This window comes from Harpegnathos saltator, unplaced genomic scaffold (genome assembly GCF_003227715.2).
Source record: "Harpegnathos saltator strain DR-91 unplaced genomic scaffold, Hsal_v8.6 scaffold454, whole genome shotgun sequence".
Lineage (NCBI taxonomy): Eukaryota > Metazoa > Arthropoda > Insecta > Hymenoptera > Formicidae > Harpegnathos > Harpegnathos saltator.
The window spans coordinates 24,525-50,844 of record NW_020230266.1 but is presented as its reverse complement, the minus strand read 5'-3'; the positions used below and the strand labels follow the sequence as shown (position 1 = coordinate 50,844).

General features: G+C 37.0%; 1 protein-coding gene across 1 annotated transcript; it reads left to right on the top strand.

Annotated features, from left to right (window-relative positions):
• Nucleotides 1-19,310: 19,310 nt before the first annotated feature.
• LOC112589270 (uncharacterized) lies at nucleotides 19,311-24,751 on the top strand. Its single transcript, XM_025301866.1, has 4 exons — nucleotides 19,311-19,453; nucleotides 23,906-23,968; nucleotides 24,137-24,640; nucleotides 24,741-24,751. Exons 1-4 carry the CDS (start codon nucleotides 19,390-19,392, stop codon nucleotides 24,749-24,751), a joined length of 642 nt encoding a protein of 213 aa, XP_025157651.1. The 5' UTR covers nucleotides 19,311-19,389.
• Nucleotides 24,752-26,320: the final 1,569 nt, after the last annotated feature.

Here is a 26,320-nt window from a genome sequence, read left to right as displayed (position 1 = left end):
CTATTACGATCGATACAACACGCTTTGGAAGATACACATTTCCATAATTACGGAGAAGTCGAAAATTACGGTGCTGAATCGATTGGTTCGAAAGACAGAGTTCTTTCGTCGCGGAATTTAACTTCTGCCAAAAAAGTGAGAAAAAGTCATAACTTCCGAGTAAATACTTCGATTGATGTATTCACACATTCTGTTATTGAAATAAATGCTCAAAAAACATAGAAACAGCGGCTTTCAATGCAACCTCCTAATAATTAAAACGTCTGGGCCAATGAGCGCACGGGAAACGGTAAGCCGGACTTGACAGAAGTATTGTAAATTAGTGATTATTATTGAACAAAGTTTTGGTTTGTAATTACGAGAAGAAGATTTAACTAAAATGAACGTCTGTAAAATTCCTTTCAATAAAATAATAAATTGTCTGAATGGCTTTTCTTACTTCGATTTTCCACCAACATAAACAGAGTATTCTTTTGAATACCAGAAGGGTGACGAGTTTGCGCCATAGTTCACGATCACAATTTTATATATATTTCACATACAGGCTATATAACACGTACGCATTTACAGTAATTAGCCGACTCGTAACCTGACTCGTAACAATTTCGACAAATAATTCCAACTTTATTAGATGACGCGTTAACAGCTCACACCTGACTGCTGCAGGCAGATTCGCCCTTACCCAGCTCCTCTAAGCTCTTTCTTTTCGACTCGACAAGTTCTTTCGATTCTTTAAAAACTTCTCGTCCTTCTAGCTATCTCGATTAACTCTCTCTACCTACCTATTCTGCTCTTTCTATCCGTCTGTTCGTCTCTCTTCTCGTCTGTTCGTCTGTCTGAACGTTTCGACTCTTTGTGTTTTGGATTTGTAAAAAATGACGTTTTTGTTATGTCTTGTGGACATTAGAAACGTCATTTAATGTCACTTGCTACTTTAACTTAAACGTTATACATCGCATTGGAGTATAAATAAAATATTTTGGGGATAATATAGGGCATCCCATTTTAAACGAGTCAGGCAAAAATCTTGAAAAATATAAAAGATATTGAGAAACGTTTCAGACAAAAAAGAATAAATAGAGTAAAAACATCTGACACTATTTTTTCTTTCAACAAATAGTTAGCGAGATATCGTAAGTTAAATATTGAAAAAATTACCAAGTTTTCCTTAAATATTTAAAAAAATATTAGACAAATAAAAAAATGTTTCAGGTAAAAGTTGTTCAAATTAATTGATAGAAAAAGAAGATAATAAAATAATGGGATTTCCATTTAAGAAAAGTAATAATCAGTGAATATCTTGAAAGTGGCATCATCTGTAAACAAAATGACATAGTTATTCTATGTACCTCTTGAAACTATACAACTTTTGTCTAAAACATTTTTTTCTAAAATATTTAGTTTTCGAAATATAACGGTTGTAAAATTTTAGAATAAAGGTAGAAAAGTCCGAACTAAAAGATGTGAATACATCACAGAAAACTGAATTGTTTACATCTTCAGGAGGTAAAAATGATTAACAAACATAACATCTCAACGATAACATTTCAAATCTAATATTAGATTAACTAATATAAAATTAACTTTTATGAAAGAAACATTCAAATATTGAGTGTTTACACTCAATTATTCGAATTTACTCTCAAATATACACTCAAATTTGAATGTTTTTTCCGTACGAGTATTCTTTACAGTATTACAATATTATTATGATATATCACTATGACAATATTACTATGATATATTATCACAATATTACTGTAGTATATCACCATGATACTACTGTGATGCATTTCGGCGGACATTTTAATATTATTATGATATCATTGTAATAATGTAGTAATATTTCTATTATATTACGTTGTAATATTGCAATGGAGAAATAATATTATTGTGATATTGCTGTAATATTATGTGCTATGTGAGTAATGTACCAGCTGTGATCTATAATTATGCATTAAATAGTCTCATGTAACTTTTGTCCTACATGTAAAATCATTTTTCTCGACGGATATCTTGCACGCTCGGAAATCGTTCCGCATAGATGCGAGCTGCGGCACTCGCATTTTCACTCGCTAACCCATAGGCAATAATCATATCAGTGTTCTCCTTTGGAGTAATTTCATTCTTTGTCGCGGAGAAACACGACACGTATCAAATAATTTCATATGACTGAAAACGTGTTCGTTGGATCATTGTCGTAGACCAAGGTTTTCCAACCTTTTTTGTATTTCGCACCCCTAAAAATTTTTTAATGAGCTTCCATACTCCCTACAAAAGAAAATTATTCGTTTTGTATGTTGTCTGAATAAGAATCTGGCACGGTTTCTTCGCGTGAACTCTTTAATTATTGTCCTTCTTTTTTTTTAACCAAAAAGAACTTAAATGATCGAACACTGACACGAGTTACACATTGCCGGATGACTCTGACAAGGGAAGGCCGCATCGACCGGGAAACGGTTTGGAACGAAACTTACGGAGTTAATAGTACTTGACTACTAATAACTCATGGTAATAGCATACGACGCAATACCTCTTCGTTTTCAAGAAAAAACGGTCTAAAGAAAAGAGTCAATAGAGTGTACGAGTTAGTAAGAAGGATATTTAACGAAGCGGCGTAGCACAGCAGCGAAGGTAACGGACTATCGAGGTGACGGCTGAGGTTCGATCTCTGCTGTATGGTTTTTTTTTATTCTGTAAGCATAAAAATGAAACAGAAAACATTAATAAGTAATAAAACTGCGTTTCTTAAATATATTAGTGTTTGTTAAATATACTATTAATGATTTAAATTGCAAAAAAAAACCCTAAATCTTATCTATAAAATATATAGTGTATGAGAAAATTTTTATTTGTATTTAATTTTCTGCTAATTTTTTGGTGTTCGGTTTTGCTGAAATAAAATATCTGTACCGTTTTAGAATGCTTTTTTGCCCAAGTATTCTTGGGCAATCACTACTTTGATCACTGCGTTCCCATAGGATTGGTTAACTTATGCTCAAATGTTTTCAAGCGATATTCATCCGCCATATTGGATCCGACATTTTGAATTTAGCAACTTTCATCTCGGATTTGTATTTAGCCACTCCAAAATATTCTTATCACGACCGCAATTTTTATCTGGTGGGTTCTACACTGTTCGATACGACATTTAAAATTCAGCTTTTCTAGGTTTAACTAACATTTCAATGTTCATGAATTTTTCTTTCGACAACGATGCGTTTAATCGAAAAATCGCAAGAGAGCATTTGTATTCCAAATTTGACATAGAATATGATCATATTTTTGCAACTGTAAAATTTTCAGTTTTGATGTTTCATCCGTCATATTGGATCCGCCATGTTGAATCAAAAAGGCCACACGGCTAATGAATGTCTATATCACAAAGAGTATTTAGAATCCCAGAAACATTTTTTTTGTTAAAACCAATCGTGAAGAAAAGAAATAATTCTAATTTTTTCCCCTTCTTCCGCGTTTGCTGGCGCCATTCTGAATCCGCCATTGAGAATTTCCGAAAAGGCCACACGGCTAATGAAAGTAGACATCATAAAGAAAATTTTTAGCCCCGGAAAACATTTTTTGGTTGAAACCAAATTTGACGAGCAAGGGTGGTCGGTTTCGCAAAGAATGCCCCATATATATATATATATATATATATACATATATATATATATATAATATATATAATATATATATAATGTATATATATATAAAAGTAATGTTTTTTTCTTGGAAAATATTTTTTTAATACCTTTAAACTTTATCATTACTTTAATCACATTTATGTGACAAATATATCGTACCGAATTAATCAATAAATGTAATTTATTAAATAAATGAACGTTAATTTGGCAGCAACGTTTGTCTATTTATAGCAGTTGCGTCGTTTATGACTGATTCATATGGTACCCATATTTATTACGTATAATTTTACAGAAATACGAAAGTAGTATGATAGAAACGATCCAAATTTGCTCTCAATGATATGCCATGTTAAATATAATATAAAACTATACTGAATGCAACTGTCAGTATATCTGACGCTGCATCGGTACAATAAAATAATGTACATATTTGCAAGATGCAAGTTGCATTATTTATTCAATACAGTATATATCTAAATAGCGATACGGTCAGCGATTCTATTTGGAACTCGCGCGGAGGCACGTCTCTTATTCTAGCGTCGCAGCGCCCTCGCGATAGTGTAGCGGTAGACTCGGGAACTCGTAACTCGCTTCATTTCAGTACATTTTATCGACATTTCACGCACCCAATGATGCTTAATTTCAAGCACACTATTCTCTTATATTAAACTTCTGAACACAATTCTAATGGTCCAACAATATTTTATAACTCAGTCCGCAGTTGGGACTACCGTTTCCATGTGCGTGTAAACTGCAGAACTTTCGTATGAAGCACATTTTGTTGGCAGGTGACTGCTCTGACCGCCATATTGAAGTGAGAGAGAAACTTATCTGAGAAAGAAGTGAGTGAGAAGCAAAATAATTTATAAATTTTTTTTTCATTTTTCATATAAATTCTGGTAGTCCCAACTCTATTAATGTATGTACTTTGATTGTACAAAAGGATTTGTAATTCTATACAACCAAGCGTGAGAATAGTGTGCTTGAAAATTTCACTACTACATTGATACGTGCGGGATCCCCTTAAGCGTGGTTTACAATGGCCGCAAGCAGTGTTACGTCCTGGACAAGCATAGAACATGCAATGTCTAGATTTGTTTGGTTTACTTCGAATCAATATTCTTGTCCAAATCTTTATTATTTGAATCTGTTGCCTTTGGAGGTGGGTTACTGTTAGGTTTAAAAAATAATAATATTCTCGCTAGTGTTGAATTTAACTTCAAATATATTTCCCTTTATTTCAGATTTTATTCTCGGGACCGAAGATTTTGATGGTTCTGTTTTGAAAACAACCAGGTCGAGCTTGCCTGAATTATAATAACTTTTTAACAGACGTCTAAATTGAATCCGCCGTCCAGCTCTTCTTGTTCTTTTCAACATGAGAGATTTTTAGGTAATATTTATTTTAACAATATCTATAATAGAGTAGATGAAAGGGACGTGGTTAAGTTTGAAGAATAAAAAGGCGAATGGTGCTCGTGGTTCAAGCACAACACTCTTAAAGTAAGGAAGAGAAGAACTGTGCTCGTGGTTCAAGCACTGCGTTCTGGGAAAAAGGGAGGAATGGTGCTCGTGGTTCAAGCACAACACTCTTAAGGTAAAGAAAAGAAGAACGGTGGAACGTGGCTCATGGGAATTTTAAAACACGGCGTTCTGGAAAAAGAATGAAGATGATAAGAGGGAAGAGAGGTAAAGAAATCTGTACACACATATATATATATATATTATGAAATTACTCTATATTGTTAAGTTTAAAAATTCATACACTAAATTTAATGTAGTTAATATAGCTAGCTCAATATTTATTCAAGTAAAAGAAATGATTGTCTATAGTATCATTATGAGGAAAAGAGGCTCGTTCGACCTTTAATGATTTAGATTTTACGTCTTAACAAACGTCTTAGCATTTGCAGACGGAGTCCCAAGAACAATAATCTTTAATACCGACCTTTTGATTCCAGGCTCAAGACCCTTCGGCAATCGGCTAACAAGAGGCTCAGCGAAAGATTGTCTGTTGGCTAATTGGAGGCTAACAAGAGACTGCTTAGAGACTGACGAGAGACTGCCTAGCGCGCGAAGGGCCGAGCCCTTTTTATACCCAAGCCCGACACTATGGATATCAATTGAGAGTCTTTTCCTAATTCACCCTTCATTATTTATTGGTTAAAAAATATAAAAATGTTATTATCTAGTAATTAAAATTATACTTAATCATATGTAGCGTTTGGTAATTCAATTGTCTCGTTGTTGGCTGATTTATTAATAAAATTATGTTTTACTAAGAAATGGAAATGTTGTTATTGATTTCCTTTGGTATAATATAAGAATTTGGAAACTTAAAAGAATTATTTCATTCGGACGTAGTAATCGTTAAAGTTGAATAATACGAATAGATCCTCTTACAATTCTAAAACGCATATACATTAGGATAGGCGGTTTGACAATAATATTTGAGGAATTATTTGCGAAATATGATGGCAATTATTTAATATCATTTAAAAAGAAGAAAAATAGAAGAAAGAAAGAAAATTATTTTCCTCTTCGAGTCTTTGTTTCAGGTCTTTGTTTAGTTCGCAGTACGTGGGACAGCTATCACTCGATGACCCACGGGGGTACGGGCCCGATACAGCGGAGGCCGTCCGCCCTGCCTGCCGGAGTGGGCAGGCAGGAGGAGATGCGGACTGTCCTTCCATCTGGTGCAGATACTCACTGGCCATGGGTGTTTTGGCAAGTATCTGCACCGGATAGGAAAGGAGCCCACCACCAGATGCCACCACTGCTCCGCGCCGATGGACACGGCGCTCCATACCCTGGCCGAATGTACGGCCTGGGAGGGGGTGCGCCGTGTCCTGGCCGGGGCAATGGGGTGGCGCGACGGGGTAATCTCGCTCCCGCGCATGGTCGCAGCCATGTGCGGGAGTGAGGTGGATTGGGAAGCGGCGGCCTCCTTCTGCAGGGACGTAATGTCCAAGAAGGAGGCCGCCGAAAGGGAGCGCCGGCCACAGCAAACCCGTCGTGGCCGGCGACGATGGGGTGGCCGGCAACCTAGGGGGGGGGGAACAGACAGCGGGTCCGGTGGGACACCGGCCGAGGAGCGGGATGGAACCTCGACTAGCGGGGATTCGAACCCTCCTCCTCGGCCGCCCCAGGCCTGACTCCGTCGGCAGGGGGGATCCGACTCTTTCTCCACGTAGTGGTGGAAGATGGATCCCCCTGCCACGGAAAGGTTAGGTTAGGGGGGAGTGGTGCCCGCTTGGAGGCGGCCCACTCCCCCAAAAACCTCACTTCCCCAACCAGGGGGGGGTAAGGGGTGAGGGTGGATGCCCCCTTACCCCATAGGCGAAACCAGAAGGCCAACCGGTCGGTCCCAGACCGACCGGGACCGCGCCCCGGATTCTCTTTGTGGAACGGGGCGCGGTAAAGGATGGCAGGGGGCTCGACAATCGAGCCCTGGGGCCGGGGGGGTTGGGGAGGGAATATGGGAATAGTTCCCCTGACTCCCCCCTCCTCGGTCCGACAGGTAGGCATCCCATAGGGGCTTTAGTCAGTAGGAGTCTGACATAACCCCCGGCCCCCCCCAAGGGGCCGGGGGTATCCATGATGGATTTCCCCTGCGTAACCAAAAAAAAAAGCTATCACTCGATGATATCTATAACATAAACACATTCCAATATGTGCGCGGCTGTGCCCGAACGAAATCGTTCTTAGTCTCCGAGACAAATGAATTTATAAGTTAGCTCTAAATTTATTTCTTAAATTTTCTTATTCTCTCCTTTCCTATTTTATATATTTACTATGTTAATGTTAATTTTATTTCAAAGTATGCTATTTAGTATTATTTTTATGTTATTTAGTTGTTTGATAATCTATCGCTTACTAAACGAAGCAAGAAGGTAGAAGGAAGAGAGAGAAAGAAGAAGATAGATGATGATTCAGTAAATAGTTTCGAGTATTAATGATATTATATTATATTAACGATAAAAGACGGCAGATGTACCTGTTGATTGCAGAGGTGTTTGTAGGAGGCGTTGCAGTTGGATTAGTCGATGATAGGTAAGGATTTGATTGGGTAGGAAAAGGTATGGTAAGTTTTGGTGAGAAGATAGGGAATTTTAATATGGTGGGACGTTACAGCAGTAAGAAGCGTGAATCGTAAAGCGTGGTCTATAATGGCAGTAAGCAGTAAGAAATAAGCGTAAGCGGTAAGAAATAAACCAATCACAGTCGATTATGACAAAAATAATCAACTGTGGTTAGCCCATTTCTTATTGTTCACGCTTTCTTCTTACTGCTTGCGGCCATTGTAGACCACGCTTAAGGCCATCACACATAAAATTCCGTAAGAACGTAAGACGTAAGCGTAAGGAAATCGACCAATCCCAATGTAATATTCAGCTCTCCGTAACCCCTCCACTTTTGTCCGTAAAGGCTCGTCTACAATAGCTGTAAAGGCTCGTCTACATTAGCTGTAAGAGTAAGGCTGTAAGGTTGCAAGACACGAAATGAAATATTTTCATTCGCTGACAGCTTACGTTACAGCCTTACAGCCTTAAGCTAAGACTCCATGCATGCGGTGAGCTCCGGCAAACGGCTGCGGTGACCAATCAGGAGACAGACGCATGCCGGAGCTTGCCGCAACCGGACTTGCGCCTCCCTCCTGATTGGTCACCGCAGCATTTGCCGCAGCTCACCGCATGCATGGAGTCTTAAGCTAAGACTCCATGCATGCGGTGAGCTCCGGCAAACGGCTGCGGTGACCAATCAGAAGACAGACGCATGCCGGAGCTTGCCGCAACCGGACTTGCGCCTCCCTCCTGATTGGTCACCGCAGCCGTTTGCCGGAGCTCACCGCATGTATGGAGTCTTAGCTTTAGCTTTACTCTTACAACTATTGTAGACGAGCCTTGAGAGTAAGGCTGTAAGGCTGTAACGTAAGCTGTCAGCGAATGAAAATATTTCATTTCGTGCCTTGCAACCTTACAGCCTTACTCTTACAGCTAATGTAGACGAGCCTTTAAACGTAAAACGTAACGTCGAAAAATTCAGTAAGAATGAAATTTTTATGGCTACGTCTTTATGGCTACGTGGACAACCAATCACAACTGATCAGACTATACACTTTAGTTTGGCATTTGAAGCGAAGCTAGTAAGGTTAGATGTATTTAAGTAGCATTTGTCGCAGTGAGATAAGTGAGGTGAAATGAGTGATCACAATAAATATTGTAATATGTTTAATAACTCGGAAAATGATGAATCCCTTGAAAATAAGGATGGTAAAGAAAATGATGAACTGCTTATTGATACGGTAAGAGCATACCCTTATAACCACCAGAGCACATCTTTATAACCACCAAAATCGTAATTTTAAAGACCATTTGATGAAAGAAATTTCGTGGAAAGAAATAGCCTTAGCAGTAAACAGTTCAGGTAAATGAATACAATAGGCAATTTTTGGCGGTCGTTTGTACCAGGTTGTCATTGGGCTAGTTCATACTAAATATTTAACATATGTACTAAATACCTATACGGCATAAATGTTTAATATATTATAAAAACATCTCAAAGATATTTGGATATCTCTGGAATATATTTTGGACACTTGTGCTTTAAGAATATTAGTACATATATTAAATGCTTAATGTAAACTAGGCCAGTGACAACCTGGTACATGCACCAAATGATCGCCAAAAATCGCCTATTATTAGAGAGTTTTTGCAATACTGTCTTTCAGATACGGTAACGCTAAAGTACATTCCGATATTCATTGCCGATACTGCGAATATATAGTTTGTGTTACATATCCTATAGATTTGAAGTACTGGCAGTGAATATCGGAACGTACTTTAAGCCAGCGGCACACGGTGCTTGCTTTCGTGCTGGATTGCTTGCTGGATGAAAATATTGCGTTGTGATTGGTACATTTCCGAAGATGGATGGAAATGCACCAATCAGAACGCAGTATTTTCATCCAGCAAGCAATCCAGCACGAAAACAAGCACCGTGTGCCGCTGGCTTTAGCGTTACCGTATTTGGAAGACGATATTGCAAAAATTCCCTATTATTAAATGATAATTATTAGGTGCGCAACTAAGTTCTCGCTGTTTTTTTGATGAAAATGCAACTTTATTGTAAAAAAATGGTTACAAATGATTCATTCAAAATATTGCCCATCGCTAGCGACAACTTTTTCTCATCTTTCTGGCAGAGCTCGAATACCGTCATGGTAGAAGTATTCGTCTTTTGAGGCTATCCACGAATCAAGCCACTTTGAGATGTCTTCATATGAGCGGAACTGCTGATTAGCCAGACCATGTGCCATCGAACGGAACAAGTAATAATCGGACGGCGCAATATCTGGGGAATATGGCGGGTGGGGTAGGACTTCCCATTTGAGCGTTTCTAAGTAGGTTTTAACGGGTTTGGCAACGTGAGGCCGAGCGTTGTCATGCTGTAGAATCACTTTTTCGTGCCTCTGCTCATATTGTGGCCGCTTTTCGCGCAGTGCTCGGCTCAATCGCATCAATTGAGTTCGACACCGTTCCCCAGTGATGGTTTCGTTCGGTTTCAACAGCTCATAATAAATAACACCGCCCTGGTCCCACCAAATACACAGCAAAACCTTCGCAGCGTGAATATTCGGCCGAGCCGACGACGTAGAAGCATGACCGGGCAGTCCCCATGATTTTGTTCTCTTTGGGTTGCTGTAATGAATCCATTTTTCATCACCCGTAACGATGCGATGAAGAAAACCCTTCCTTTTTTGCCGCTGGAGCAGTTATTCACAGGCGAAAAAACGATGCTCAACGTCTCTTGGCTTCAAATCATGAGGAACCCAAGTTCCTTGTTTTTGAATCATTCCCAACGCATGCAATCGCTTGGAAATGGCTTGGCGAGTAACTCCTAATGCTGAAGCAAGCTCTTTTTGCGTTTGGCACGGATCCTCATCGAGCAATGTCTCCAATTCAGCGTCTTCGATGGTTTTTGGCCTTCCTTCACGCGAACGGTCGTCAACATCGAAATCACCGTCTTTGAAGCGACGGAACCAATCACGACATGTTGTTTCACTTAGAGCAGCATCTCCGTAAACTTTTTGGAGTTCTCGATGCGCTTCAGCCGCCGTTTTCTTCGAATGAAAAAAGAAAAGCAACACTTCCCGCAAATGACGATTATTTGGCACAAAATAAAACATTTTCACACAACCAAAAGTATATGACGCAAAAACAAAATCACTAATGTGTCAAAGCGTTTTGTTTACCATATGTCTAAGCTTAGTTCATGACGTTTTGGTTATGTCACAATCGACCAGCACTTACTACTGGAGCCATCTCTTGAAAAACAGCGGGAACTTAGTTGCGCACCTAATATATAATATATACAATAATAGAGTATGCACTGGTAATTATTATATGCTCTGAGGGGGATCTTTATATTTCTACCTCTTCTATTTATTTATTTATTAATAAGAAAATTAATGTTTTTATAGTTTCGGATTGTCAAAACGTTGGATAAGACTCCGTGAAAGATTCGGTAAAGAAAAACGGTAAAGGGAGTTGGATTCAAGGAGTGGCGGTCAACGAAGTGGCTTTATATATTACGAAAATATGTCATTTCTAAATGACCATATCAAAAGAAGGAAGTAAGTTTATGAGTCAAGAACATAAATAAATGTTGACGCATATATCAGTGTGTAATGTTATATGACTTTCTCAGATCTTATACGAATGTTTCAAGTGTGAAACGTATAAAGACAATGGATGTCTCAGCTAATAAGCCTGACACACACATCTCACCAACGAATTCTCTGTTATATAAAATAACTCTCTCTGTTAAATAAAAAAGACAATCAAATTGTAACGGTCGAACTCCGCTGTTCGGTCGTCGCTACGCGTTTCACGCGGATAATGCTCGTCGGAGTCCGGGTTCGAGGAGGAGTAAAGCAGCAAGACACTTGAGAGTGGTAATATGAATAACTTAGATTTATTCCATGCTTACTGAAACATAAGAGCTCGGCCCTGAAGGCGTTGTCGCGGATCGCGTCTATCAGGCGCGTCGATACGGTACGGTGCGGTGCGACATGCGGTACACGTGCGCGTACGGACGGATAGGCCGCGCGGAAGGCGGGGCCTATTGCGCGATGCGTGTAGACGGTAACAGCGCGGTGATCGGTCTCGCTTCGCGACGCTGGGCGTCTCGGACAATTATCGCCCAATACTCGGCTCACAATCGCTCGCGTATAGATGGTCGTCGGACTGGAGATTTCGACTCTCGGTCGAACGTACGCACGCAAGTCGCGGAATACGTGAAATGATTTCGTCCGTCGGGGCCGAGGATTCTCGACAGAGAAGGCGTACGCACCTTCCCTTTTCCCTACGTTCGCGGAGGAAAGCGACCAAGTGCTGCGGACACTCAGCGGAGACGGTGGACACACCGTCCCGGGTTCTTGGTCGTTAGACGGATCGCCTAAAGGTTGAGTACGCTCAGCGGAGTTCGCCGACGGACGAACCCCTGACTCAAGGCGGCGGGTAAAGGCGAGAGACTGTCGAGTACGCTCGACTGAGCACGCGCACGCACGAGCCCAGGAAGACGGAAGACGGCCAAGTATCGAGTACGCTCGACCGAGACTGCGGACGCACAATCCCGTGTTCTTAGTCGCCGGTCGGGTAGTCGGGAAGCGGAAGGCAGAGCGAAACGGTCCGGATATTCTCTCTTTCGGCATGAAGCGTCTAGATCGAATCGGCGGTATGGATCGGTCTGGTCTCTAGGAGGTCGATCACCGCCGTTTTATAGTTGTCTGCGCTACGATTGATACGGCGGCGATCGAGCGGCGCGCCTATCAGCGCGAGGCACGGCGACGGCGCGTGATCACGGCCGCGCGCGCTAGCGGCAGCGCGTGATCGCCGCGGCGCGCGATAGCGGCGGCGCGAAATAACGGCGCGCGATCGTTTCGATAGACTAAGGGTGGCGCAAAGCGCCGTTCTTCGGCCCGACAGGTGGTCGGTCGGGCCAGTAGTAACGAGGTGCATTTGCGCCTCGTTACAAAATCAATCTTCCAATGGACAGTGCAACTATGGAAAATATGGAGTCCTCAATCTTCAAGATCGCCTCACAACTCTCTAATGCAGGAGATGAAGTACCGATGCAACCTTCTGTGCAACCGTGTACAAACTTCTCAACACGATTTAAAAACATTTCCTTGCCAGACACTGGCTCTGCTGCATCATCAATAAATTCACTCGAAAATGATCACTCAAGTTCAAGTACTTCACCCAAATGTTGTCCAAATATACCTAGTATTCTTGATGAATCTGAAGAATCTACATTGTTTTCAACAAGAGAGTCAATACCTTCTTCAGCATTCAAGAGTTTGCAAGCTACGCCAGTGTCGCGACAACCACCATATAAGGAAAAAGATAACTCGAGCGCATTGGAGAGTTCTCTAGTTTTACTTTGTCAAACTATGCACCAACGTCTCCAGAATAATCGTAATTCCGAAATTATTGGTTCCTCGGAAGAAACTTTTGCAAGGTTAATCGCGAATCAATTAGAAAAGTTACCATCATATGAAAAATATGAACGCCAGCAAGCAATTATGCAAATTTTGTATGGACCTTATATAATTCTTGAAGACGAAAATGACAGCAAAGTTACGAACCATTTTTATATTTTAAGTTTTAGATAGCATATTATTAATTTCGTATTTGTGTTCCTAATGTTCCTAATGTTTATTTTTAGATAGGATGCTATGTTATTTTCTTGTTCTTTATAATATTTTATGCTTACGTTTTTATATTCAAGATATTTAACTGTAATTATATGTAGACGTGCTCAGAGAAAGAGAGTTATTCCATATATATTCTTCTGTATCTTTCTTTATATAATATTATATAATCTTTCTTTATATAATATATAAAATATATAGATTATTGATATTTTATATTTTGCAATAAATGAAACATTCAAACAATATCTTGTAATTATACGTACATTGGAAATTTATTACAAACATATATAATTACATGTCTGGAGTATCATCACAATTGAAACCTCTGCGGACATATGTATACTGCCATGGAAGTTTACCTTCAGAAGTGACAAAGAAATTTGCTAACAAGTCTCTTTGATTATATGCTTCTCTTATTATGCGATGGGCATTTGATGGTAAGTAATATATCCTCCTGTAAGTAATATATCCTCTTCTGTCATTTGCAAGTGTTTAACAAATTCCTTCAATAAATGACCTGAAAAATGGTTTCATACGTATATACAATTACTTCTGTACTATGTTCCTTTACAAGATATACGTAACTTAAGTTTGTTACTAAAACTGGCAATTTTTTTCCTAATTGTCATTGAAAGAAATATTAATAGAACACCTTACTTACTTAAACCTTACTTAAACAAAATCTAAATGATGCATTCTTTTTTTATAAAACACTCTTTGTTATCAAAGTGTCAATGATTCTAATATTCATACATCTAAATACATTTTATATTATTGTAAAATTTGAAATTCAATAAAAAGGTGTAACGAGGAGTTTTACCCCCGTTACTATCGTGTGACGGCGACCACCGATCGTCACACGATCGCGAGAAATCATCGCTAAGCGCCCGGCAACACCTATGCCGCGGCAACCCGCCAGACCGCCGGAAAAAGCCGAATTCTGCGAAGCGGTCGGGGAAGATCGGTCCCCCCAGAAAGGAGTAATTCGCGAAAATCGCATGCACGACTTTCCGGGAAATCGGGGGGAACTAATCCCTCGATTATCGACCACCGATCGTCGAGAGGAATTTAGGGTATAAAACCCGCTCTCGACGAAAGATCGAGGCAGACCGTGAGAGACAGTGAGTCCACTAGATCAGTTACCAAGGAGAGCTCCAGCGAGAACCGCGAAGAGAAGTCGACGAGAAGGCAAGGCATCCGCCGGTGAGTACAGCTTCCACACCGTACCGAACCACCGGGAACTTTTACAAGACCCGGCAGCCGAGCCTCGTCGGCCGACCAGGCATCGCGATTTTACCGTACTTGTCCGTCTGTGTCGGCAGCAGTTAGTCACCGGCACAGAATATCTCTAAGTATCCGTTCGCTAAATTACCGTATACGTCCGTCTGTGTCGGCAGCAGTTAGCCACCGGCACAGAATATTTCTAAGTATCCGTTCGCGAAGTTACCGTATTCGTCCATCTGTGTCGGCAGTAGTTAGCCACCGACACAGAATAATTCTAAGTATCTGTTCGCGAGATTACCGTATTCGTCCGTCTGTGTCGGCAGCAGTTAGCCACCGGCACAGAATATTTCTAAGTATCCGTTCGCGGATTTATACCGTATTCGTCCGTCTGTGTCGGCAGCAGTTAGCCACCGACACAGAATAATTCTAAGTACCTGTTCGCGAGATTACCGTATTCGTCCGTCTGTGTCGGCAGCAGTTAGCCACCGACACAGAATAATTCTAAGTACCTGTTCGCGAGATTACCGTATTCGTCCGTCTGTGTCGGCAGCAGTTAACCACCGGCACAGAATATTTCTAGATATCTGTTCGCGGATTTATACGTGCTCGTCCGTCTGTGTCGGCAGCAGTTAGCCACCGGCACAAAATATTTCTAAATATCTGTTTCCGAACGAACGGCAGCAGTTAGCCGCCGTTCCGCGATTGCTAAGTGCTCGTCCGTCGACGTTAGGCAGCAATTAGCCGCCGCGCCGACTTAGACTAAGTATCTGTTTCTGAACGAACGGCAGCAGTTAGCCGCCGTTCCGCGATTTCTAAGTGTACATCCGTCTGTGTCGGCGGCCGTGGCCACCGACATAGAATAATTTCGAAGTTCTGTTCGTGAATATAAGTGCTCGTCCCTCTGTGTCGGCAGCAGTTAGCCACCGACACAGAATATTTCTAAGTATCTGTTCGCGGATTCATATGTGCTCGTCCGTCTGTGTCGGCAGCAGTTAGCCACCGGCACAGGATATTTCTAAGTATCTGTTCACCGATTTACAAGTGTTCGTCCGTCTGCGTCGGCAGCCGTTGGCCACCGACGAAGAATATTTCCGAAGTATCTGTTCGCGAAATCATCAGTGCTAGTCCGACTTTGTGACTGTGGTGAGCTACCCGGAATAAACCACCTCCAACTTATCCAGAGGATAGCTGGCGTAAATCGCCCTCAACAGGACTCGTGGCCGAGGATGTCGGACTGCCACGAGGCCGCGGGACATCCCCTCTGACCCCGCGGACAGGAGACCGTCCTTGCGGCTAAGCGGGAAGTCACGGGCACCGAGGAACGGGCATCGCCGACGCCACACCGGGACAGCGAGCCGCCCACATACACTTATATATATATATATAGCCTATCTTGTTTTGTTCTTTTTAAATAAACAGGGTGCCTCGCGCACCACTTTGGTTAATATCTCAAACGCTGAACACACCATTTCTTCCGCGAAGCTACCTTGAACTACCTTTTCTACGAGAACCAGCCCTTCACCCGAGTAACGCACCGACGCGGCGGCGAGCGTGGCGTCGCGGAAGCGGCGAGCCGGGCGCGACGGTGGGGCGACTGATCGCACCGAACCCCGCGGGCGTTACCGTTACAAAGGAAGCATACTTACTGTTTGGTGGAATGGTACTAACATTGACATTTCAGGTTAAACTTTACGAAATGCAAAGGAATCTTTCTGCATTTTCCATTGGCTGACTTTTACGTTTTACGCCAACTGTATGTCATGGACTTTACGTCTTACATCTTAAGTTTACGTCTTACGTTCTTACGGAATTTTATGTGTGATGGCATTTAATGCCTCGTCTACAATGGGGTCGTAGAGTAATAAAATATGGTCGTAGAGTCGTGGTGGTAGTCGCTTGAGAGATCGTAATCGCTGTCGTTCAAGTTAGGATCGTCTACAATAGAGTCATAAAGTCATAGAATACGGTCGTAGAGTCGTAGCAATGGTCGACTGAAAAGTTATTTTCGATCGCAAAACGCTTACAAGCACAGTCGCTTGAGTTGGTTCCAATCCAATTTCAGCGACTATTGTAACGACTTGAGCTACAATAGACCAATCAGAGGAAAGATTTTATATATCACGCTATGAAAACAACGTGGGAAAATGATATCGGTGTGTGGACGGCACTTATTTATTCATTTTTGATAAAGTCACCTTTACAAATTTCATCAGTATCACAAGGATCAATGATAAAGAATTTATCAGCAAAATTGCCTACTTGCAATAAAAATTTTATTAATATTTCTGAAGGTAAATGATTAATAAATTACTATTTTCCACAGAAAACTTAATCATTAATTACATTCTTAACACTTCTAAATAAATTTCAGATAGCGAGAATATTGATCCAGCAAATAAACATAACCTCAAAGTGCCTAAAACAGATATCAGGAAAAGAAAGAATATAAGTCTTGATGTGAATTTTCTAATTATGGAATCATCACAGGCTGTTACTGCAGCCTGTTCAGCTTTGCCAGCATTGCTGAACAGTACAACTTTCACGCCAGATACAAAAGAAGAGAAAAGTATGGTGACAGTCTTATTACATGGAATAAAACGTGTACCTATGCAACCAAAAATTAAATGTTTTATCAAACTGTTGGAAATATCGGAATCATTTCAGCATGAGTGAATAATTATATAGTCATTGCTGATAGAAAATATTAAAAATATAATTGTCCTATTATAGCATATGTTATAGTGTAGTTGGATTCTATATGGAATATTGTCAGCAATCAGCAGAGAAAGTTATGTAAATGTTATAAAATTGATCTGATTAGTATATATTTTTAAATTCAATCAAGATTAAAAGCATACCATCAATTAGATTCACGTATTTTTACACAGTTGCAAAACTTTCTTCTCTATATTCTCTATATAACAGTTGTACTGTTAAAAGAAGAAAACTCAATATGAATATTAAAAGTAATACTTTTGTGGAACATACAATTTAATCATGAAACAATAGCCTTGCTTTGTGGTATCAACAGATTTTCATAAGATATATCATCTTATATATCTCCTTTTTATATATCTTTTTATATATCTCCTTTTTCTAAAAAAAGGTCTGACAATATGGCACAAATAATCATATTGGACAGGTGTCATTCGTGTCATACTAAAAAATTTTTCATAATCTGTCTCATATGCCTCTTTGAATTGTTTATTGAAATATCCTAAATAATCTCTGCTTCTATTTATAGGTCTTATCCACTATCTTCTTTGTCTTTTTTGTTTTAGATATAAATATATCGATATTAAATTCAAATGGTAAGCATTTAATAACAAAGAAATACTACAAATTGCACGGAATTCCATTATATTTCTATTTCAATAACACACATAAACACAATCGATCATTCGTATTATGTACGGACAATATCCTGCTCTCTGATTGGTTTACACTCCGATCCAGCGACTAATTGAACTTTATACAAGCATCGCCATAGGACCCAGCTCACGACTTTACGACTTCACGACTTTACGACCCCATTATAAACGTAGCATAAGAAATGGACCAACTACAGTTGATTATTTTTGTCATAATCGACTGTAATTGGTTTATTTCTTACCGCTTACGCTTACTTCTTACTGCTTAAGTCCTTTGCACGTAGAAAAGTTTTAACCGTAACCGTAATTCCGTAAGAAAATTGACCAATCAGTCGATTCTTTCTCTTGTGTTATTGTAATAATCGACTGTAATTGGTCAATTTTCTTACGGAATTACGGTTACGGTTAAAACTTTTCTACGTGCAAAGACCTTTACTGTCATTGTAGACTACGTTTTAAACGTTTTAAACGTGGTCTACAATGACAGTAAGCAGTAAGAAGTAAGCGTAAGCGGTAAGAAATAAACCAATCACAGTTGATTATGACAAAAATAATCAACTGTAGTTGGTCCATTTCTTAAGGCCATCACACGTAGAAAAATTTTAACCGTAACCGTAAGGTTGTAAGAAAACTGACCAATCACAGTCGATCCATTCTCTTGTGACATTACAATTTTTCTACATGTGATGGTCCTTAAGGCCTTTGCACGTGAAAATCATTAACCTAACCGTAATCGTAATTTCCGTATTGGCCAATCACAGTCGATTCTTTCTTTTGTTACAGTATAACAGGCGATTAAGATTGGTCAATTTTTATCGAATTACGATAACGGTTAAAAATTTTCTACGTGTGATGGCCTTTACTGTTCATGCTTACTTCTTATAGACCACGCTTGAAGCGTCGTCTACAATGGCAGTAAGCAGTAAGAAGTAAGCGTGAACAGTAAGAAATGGACCAACCACAGTTGATTATTTTTGTCATAATCGACTGTGATTGATTTATTTCTTACCGCTTACACTTACTTCTTACTGCTTATTGCCATTGTAGACGACGCTTGAGACAGCAAGGGAGTAGGATTAGGAGCAACCATGAAATATAATAGTTGTAGATGAGAGTGTGTATTGCTCTCTTCAGATTCAGATCTCACTCGCTCCATTCTCGTTATCGTAAGCCCATTACTACTCATTTTGTAATAATTACCAAACATTTAGTAACAATTACTATATTGGTTACTATTTACCAAATATTATACTGAAATGCGTAACCAAATGGATTTGGTAAGTATTACCAGACTTTTTTCTTAGTGTAGTTATACTATAGAAGTCTGTGGATACACTCCTTCGGTGGGTGCGTTCGGGGAGCACGCTATTCGCACAATAAGTATCTAAGACCGTTCGAGGAGACGCTTTGTGGCGCTATAAAATCGATAATGACATCACTCTCAAAGCAGCGTGACGTCATTATTCGCGCAATTTTTCGCTATCATTTTCGAGGTAGGGCAGCAAATGCTATTAGCGCTAATTGGCGCTTATTCTCTCCTCGAACGTTCGATTGTGCTTTAAAGTGTTAGTCTATGATCTGTTCTTTTTAACTGCTGTTCTTTCAACCAATTACAACAGTGCAACCAGAAAGAACAAACCAATTGCGCCAAAAGTCAAATAAAGACAATTTATTAAACTGTGAGAAACTGTATTCACAATGGCTCAACCACTTACAAGGGACATTCGGCAACGCGGAAATTCAAAAAAATCTGAAACTCTGCATAATTGTAGAGCAGATATACTTAATAACAAAACAATTTTTCGTTGGTGCCCAAAAACGGTTTTAAGGGTGGAAACAACCCCTTGAACAAAGTTGATTTTTGTCTTTCTAAGCGAATATTATCGAAACTATTAAAGATATGAAAAAATGTTTTAGACAAAAGTTTTATGGTTTTAAAAGTACTTTATTATGCTATATTTATTATGCTATATTTTTTAAAAATGTAAAATTGTGTATAAAATACCCCCCCCCCTCCTTCTCTTTTTTTAAATTGTTAAAATCAATTGTCCAACCAAAATAAAGCTTATTTTATGACAAATTCAACCATATATAATAACATTATGTTTGGAAAAGGCAATATTGAAAAAAAAATTAAACATGCTCTTATATGTATGCTACGCGTACCAAACTTAAGGATTCGCTACTTGACGATGGCATTTCTTTCTTCCTCAAATCTTCCTCATAATTGCAAACTGTAAAAGATAAGGAAGGAAGAAAATAGAAAATCTAAAAAAGCAATAAAGTTGATGTTAAGAAGTAAGTAGGAGGAAAATAGCATGATAAGGATACAGTCACTAATATTTAAAAATGTTATAAATTATAAAATTTCACGTAATAGACGTTTATTTTGCCAACATTGCGGCTACCTTTTTCATTAATTTAAACGACACGTAAATATAAATAAATATGTGTGTGTGTGTATGTGTGTTTTTGTACGTGCGCACGTGTGTGTACATCATGGCAACATGCAAAACACTTGTCACAAGTTTTATGACTGTGCGACCAAAATAGCACTCTTTATCAAGTACAGTGCAATCAAGGTTCATTATATTGACATATGTTATCTTCATTCATTTGCATATAAAAGCTGTCCATTTTGGAATACATTTCAGTGTTATTGAAGCAGTTATTGAAGCAGTACGTATATTATTATTGCTGTGAGAAATGTTTAATTAAAATATCCTTAAGATTTGTATCATAATGTCAGTAATAAATCCAGCTAATGTTATTAATTTGTTAATTGCGACATTTCATTTCACAAATATTGCAATAACTCCTGTTAATCATCAAGAGGTGGAACTCCATGATACAATTACTGATTTAATAAAGAGTGCTATACATCACGATATTACGATCGAACATGAGTGGGGACTTGATTTTGACGATCCATCAGAACCGCATGACGTACAATTTGTAGGTGTGTACGATATTGATGCTGAAGAAGATAATTATGGAAATGAAGTTTGCACTGTGGATGATGAAGGTGGAAATGTAAACTTAAATTATAAGAAAAAGGCAATCGAATTTTGGAAGAGTGGAAAGAAAGGACATTTATCTCTTACTTCTGTACAACATCGTTTTATAAAAGTAAAGTTTAATTAAAAAATAAGAAGAATAATACATAGTAAAATACTTGAGGCTTTTACGGTGTACAGTGACCGGCAGTGATTCGTTCCGCGACAGAGAGAACTCTATTTCCCCTCTCGCGGAACGCATCATTGTCGGTCATTGTACATACAGCTTTGACTATAAGTATAAAGCATTCCAAAAAATTGATTTAAATTGTGTAACAAAAACATACTATATGAATATATGGAGAACATAATATAGTATACGAGTATATGGAAAAATAATATAGTAAAAAAATATAATATAAGAATATGTGGAAAATAATATTTATTTTACAATATTTATTGTAATATAATATAATATAATATTAATATAATATAAATTATAATATAAATATAATATACATAAATATAATATACACATTATATTATAAAATATTAATATAATATTTATTGTAAAGAGATTATATATTTACTATGAGTATATGCATTGATTTCTAGGAAAATACAATGAGTTAGAGATGCTTTATACTTATGACCAAAGCTGTAAATTATATAGTTAGAGTCGCGTTGTTTTTTATTTTAAGTTTTACAATTTGATGTTTCGTGAACATTTAATTCGTATATAACTTCTTTTATTTTTGAATTCGAATTGTTTAATATTGAGATTTGTTTTCTTCTAGGTAAAATCTATTCAACAATTGCACAGATGGCAAGAACATGTAATGCGTGGGGGTTCAAATACAGACAAACTTGTAGTTATTGCTGAATATGTTCTTATAAAATTCCAAGAAGCTGTTAATAGAGGACTTATTATTCATGATATAAATCTGCGAAAATGGGCACTAGAAGCAAAGGAACAAGTGGATTTTTCTTCATTTAAAGCAGGAAATTGGTGGATATGGAATTTTAAAAAGGCACATCGTATTACATCACGTAAAATAACTGCATTTAAAACGCGGTCTTCTCATTTAACTGATCTAACTATACGTCAAAACGCTGAGGAATTTGTAAATACAGTAAAGCCACATATTAATGTAATCGGTGCTGAATCAACTTATAATGCGGACGAAAGTGGCTTTAATTTAGAAATACATGCAGGAAGAACATTAGCTAATGTAGGAGTGAAGACAGTTGGAGCTACTATCCAATCTTTATCTGCTATGACTCATAGCTACACCATTATGCCTATTATATCTGCAGATGGACATCTCCTTTCGCCTTTGTATATAGTATTAAAAGAATCTACTGGTGTTTTTGGACCACAAGTAGAACAAACTCTTTTTAGACCAGTGAATATTTATATTGCGGCTTCAAAATCAGGGAAATTGACAACTGAACATTTCAAAAATTGGTTCCAAGAAGTGTATCTACCAAACACTGGAGAGAAAAGTATACTACTGCTTGATTCATGGACAGGACATTGCCCGAACCAATTGGAAGAACTTGTACCAAAAGACAAACATGTAAATATTCTAACAATACCAAAAAAAACAACTGCTTTTATACAGCCATTAGATGTTTTTGGTTTCAGAATCTGGAAAAATTTTGTTCGAAGCTTTTCTGATAGTGTTATTATAAATAATTATGACATAAATTTACATTTACGTAATAACATAATAAAATTGCAATCTTTAACACACAATCAACTGTCTTCTCCAAGATTTCGAAATTTATTTAGATATAGCTGGTATAAAAGTGGTTATTTATCAACACGGCCTGAAAAATTTCATAATCCAATCGATTATTGTTATTTTAAAGAAGAAAAACGTATACCAAAATGTAGCATTTGTGGTAAAATGGCTTTTATACGTTGTGCATGGTGCAAGCAATATTTTTGTTTTGAACATTTCTTTGAGCAATATCATTATTGTAATAATTATATAGAATAAATAATATTTTACTGTCCTCAATTCCTGTAAAATTTGTATATATTATAATCCATACCAAAATATAAGATATCTTTCACTCGAATATCTATATCGACTACTTAATTAATAAAACCTATATACTGAATGAAGCAAAACATATACACACAAATGTACACTGAATAAATTTATAAATTATATTTTTCATTATTAAATCCGTGTGTGTTCTCCTTTTTTCTTCATATCATTCATTTCCTTATTTGTTCTTTACAATTGAATTTAAAAGATTATCTATATTAGGGTTATATACACTCTCTTTGCGTCCTCCTTATCATGCTGTTCTTCTTCAACTTACTTCTTAACATCAACTTTATTGCTTTTTTAGATTTTCTATTTTCTTCCTTCTTTATCTTTTACAGTTTGCAATTATGAGGAAGATTTGAGAAAGAAAGAAATGCCATCGTCAAGTAGCGAATCCTTAAGTTTGGTACGCGTAGCATATATATAAGAGCATGTTTAATTTTTTTTTCAATATTACCTTTTCCAAACATAATGTTATTATATATGGTTGAATTTGTCATAAAATAAGCTTTATTTTGGTTGGACAATTGATTTTAACAATTTGAAAAAAGAGAAGGAGGGGGGGTATTTTATACACAATTTTACATTTTTAAAAAATCTAAATATAGCATAATAAAGTACTTTTAAAACCATAAAACTTTTGTCTAAAACATTTTTTCATATCTTTAATAGTTTCGATAATATTCGCTTAGAAAGACAAAAATCAACTTTGTTCAAGGGGTTGTTTCCACCCTTAAAACCGTTTTTGGGCACCAACGAAAAATTGTTTTGTTATTAGGTATATCTGCTCTACAATTATGCAGAGTTTCAGATTTTTTTGAATTTCCGCGTTGCCGAATGTCCCTTGTTAGTCAAATATCTGAAAATGTCGAAATTCATCTTTTAGATGAAAACGACGTGACATATACAATAAAAGTATCGCCAAATGATGCAGCGCGTGCAGAAAATGGTAATTATGATGACAGAGGTTATATAAGTATTCTATATGCTAATAATTATCAAAGTATAGAAGATAGATCAGTTGATATAATGGAAATTAATAAATTAGATTATAATAAAAGAATGTGATTGATTTATATCTCCTTTAATATATAGATATTATTCGTTATTCTTTTAGATACGATATTTGCTACTTATCTTCTAAAAAGAGCAAAATCACAAGATTCAGATTTTGATGCAGCAAGTCTTTCAATGGAGTCTTCCAATTCTGAGGATAATAATGAATCAATGTTTAAATGGTCTCATGCGGCAATTCTATTGCTGGTAGAAAAGTATCGGCTGCAAGAAAATAACATTGTATCGGGTAAAATGTCCCAGAAAAAAGTATGGAATAATATTGCATCAGCATTATCTGTTAAAGGCTATAATGTCACTGGACCTCAATGTCTTTCAAAATTTCACGGAATGAAACGAACTTATAAATCTATAAAAGATCACAATAGCAAATCAGGGAATAATCTTAGAACATGGCCTTATATGGAAGTCATGGAATCTTTGCTTGGTGAACGACCTTTTATGTCGCCTCCAGCAATAGCCTCTTCAAGCAGTATGTGTTCTAATTCCAGATCTAATAGAGAATCTAACTTATCAAATGCAAATATATGTAACAATGCAAACTCAAGTAATGAAAATTTAGCTATTCAAATTGTCGGAAACGCAAGGCACAAGAAAGTACATCAAACATTGCTGAATCAATTTTACGAAGTCGGAAATTGGCTGAGAACAACAGTGATCACAAAGGCACAAAGAAAACATGGACTTTAAAAAGCAAATGCTAGAATTCATGGGTAAAATTTTAGACAAATTATAAATGTTTTTATTTTAATTTACATGCAACAAAGATAAAACGGAGTTGTACAAATTATAAGATTGTTTCTTTTGTTTTTGATAAAACATGTACCATTTATTTTCTTGTTTACTTCTTTTAGTACAATTAATATTTTATTTAGTTTTGTAAAATATAGTATAGTAGCTGGTACATCTATTATACTGCGTTCTGCCTTCCTTAATATTTTAAACATATTCTTAAAATTTGCTTTATTTTTTAATATTAATAATTAATATTAAGTTTATACACATAAGTATTCACTAATGTCTTCCCATTGTAATTTGAATTATTTTGACGATTTTCAACTTTATGCCTATACATACATATTTTTATAATATAGTTAATTAGTTAGATAAAGTTGTTGCGTAAACATGGTCATAGACGCAACGCATAAAGTTGTGAAAATCGTACAAATAACAGTTATAATAGCAAAAGATTAATAACTTCTTGTATATATCTGTGATAAATTGAATAATGGTTATATGCATAAGTGATACTTAATGTTAAGAACACTGATATATAAAATAAAATTTTTCTTTCTATGTTGGAACAATTAAAATGTTTGGTAAATATTTCTGATGAAAGTTATGTGGAACAGAATTACTACATTCAGTTAACTTAATTAGTCTATTATAACAAAATTAATCAATCATATTGATCAGAAAAATAAATTGGTTCATTAATTTTGCTGCTTGGTCGATCGAAAAAGTTAACCAGAGTTAGTGATATTAGTTCTTTATGTATAACTAAGTATTACATTATATTTAGTATTACTTATACAGTGTTACATATATGTAACTTGTTTTTATTTTTATTGTACCTCAAGACAATACAAAGTATTTCATTTTTATTTTGTCGAAGGGAATGATTAATTAATATTAATGCTTGGTCGACCGATTAAGTTAAGCAGGGTTGGTGATATTAGTTCTTTATGTATAACCAACAATATTACATATATATAACTTGCTTTTATTTTTATTGTACCTCAAGACAATACAAAGTATTTTATGTTTATTCTGTCGAGGGGAGTAATTGTATGTGTTAAAAATTAATTATAAACTATTATAAAATTAATATCAATAACAAAATGTATCTTTCATTTTATTCTTTTACTTTCTGTCCTAAATAAATTAATAACGAAGAGGATGTACTTATTATTTTAGAAGTAACACGGAAATGGCAATTTTTAAATATAATACTATTATAAAAATAAATAAAGAATTCTTTTATATGTTATACTATTTTTATTTTATTAAACATGTACATATTAGTTTATATCTATGTTACAAAAGTATAAAAGATAATAACTTGTAAACTTCTTTAAAATAAAAAATATATTGCATTCCTAGCAAAATTAGAACTGTTTTAAGATTTATATGAGTCTTATTGGAAGTCTTTGGCTAATTAAGTCTCTTCTCAGAACACCTGTTGTATCATCTGCAGCAACTTGATGAGGAATATCGTTATCTACTT

Coding starts and splice junctions, on each gene's coding strand:
- LOC112589270 (XM_025301866.1), top strand. CDS start 19,390: ATGACATCACTCTCAAAGCAGCGTGACGTCATTATTCGCGCAATTTTT. Junction 19,454..23,905: donor TTTTCGCTATCATTTTCGAG/GTAGGGCAGCAA, acceptor TTCATCTTTTAG/ATGAAAACGACGTGACATAT. Junction 23,969..24,136: donor TGCAGCGCGTGCAGAAAATG/GTAATTATGATG, acceptor TTATTCTTTTAG/ATACGATATTTGCTACTTAT.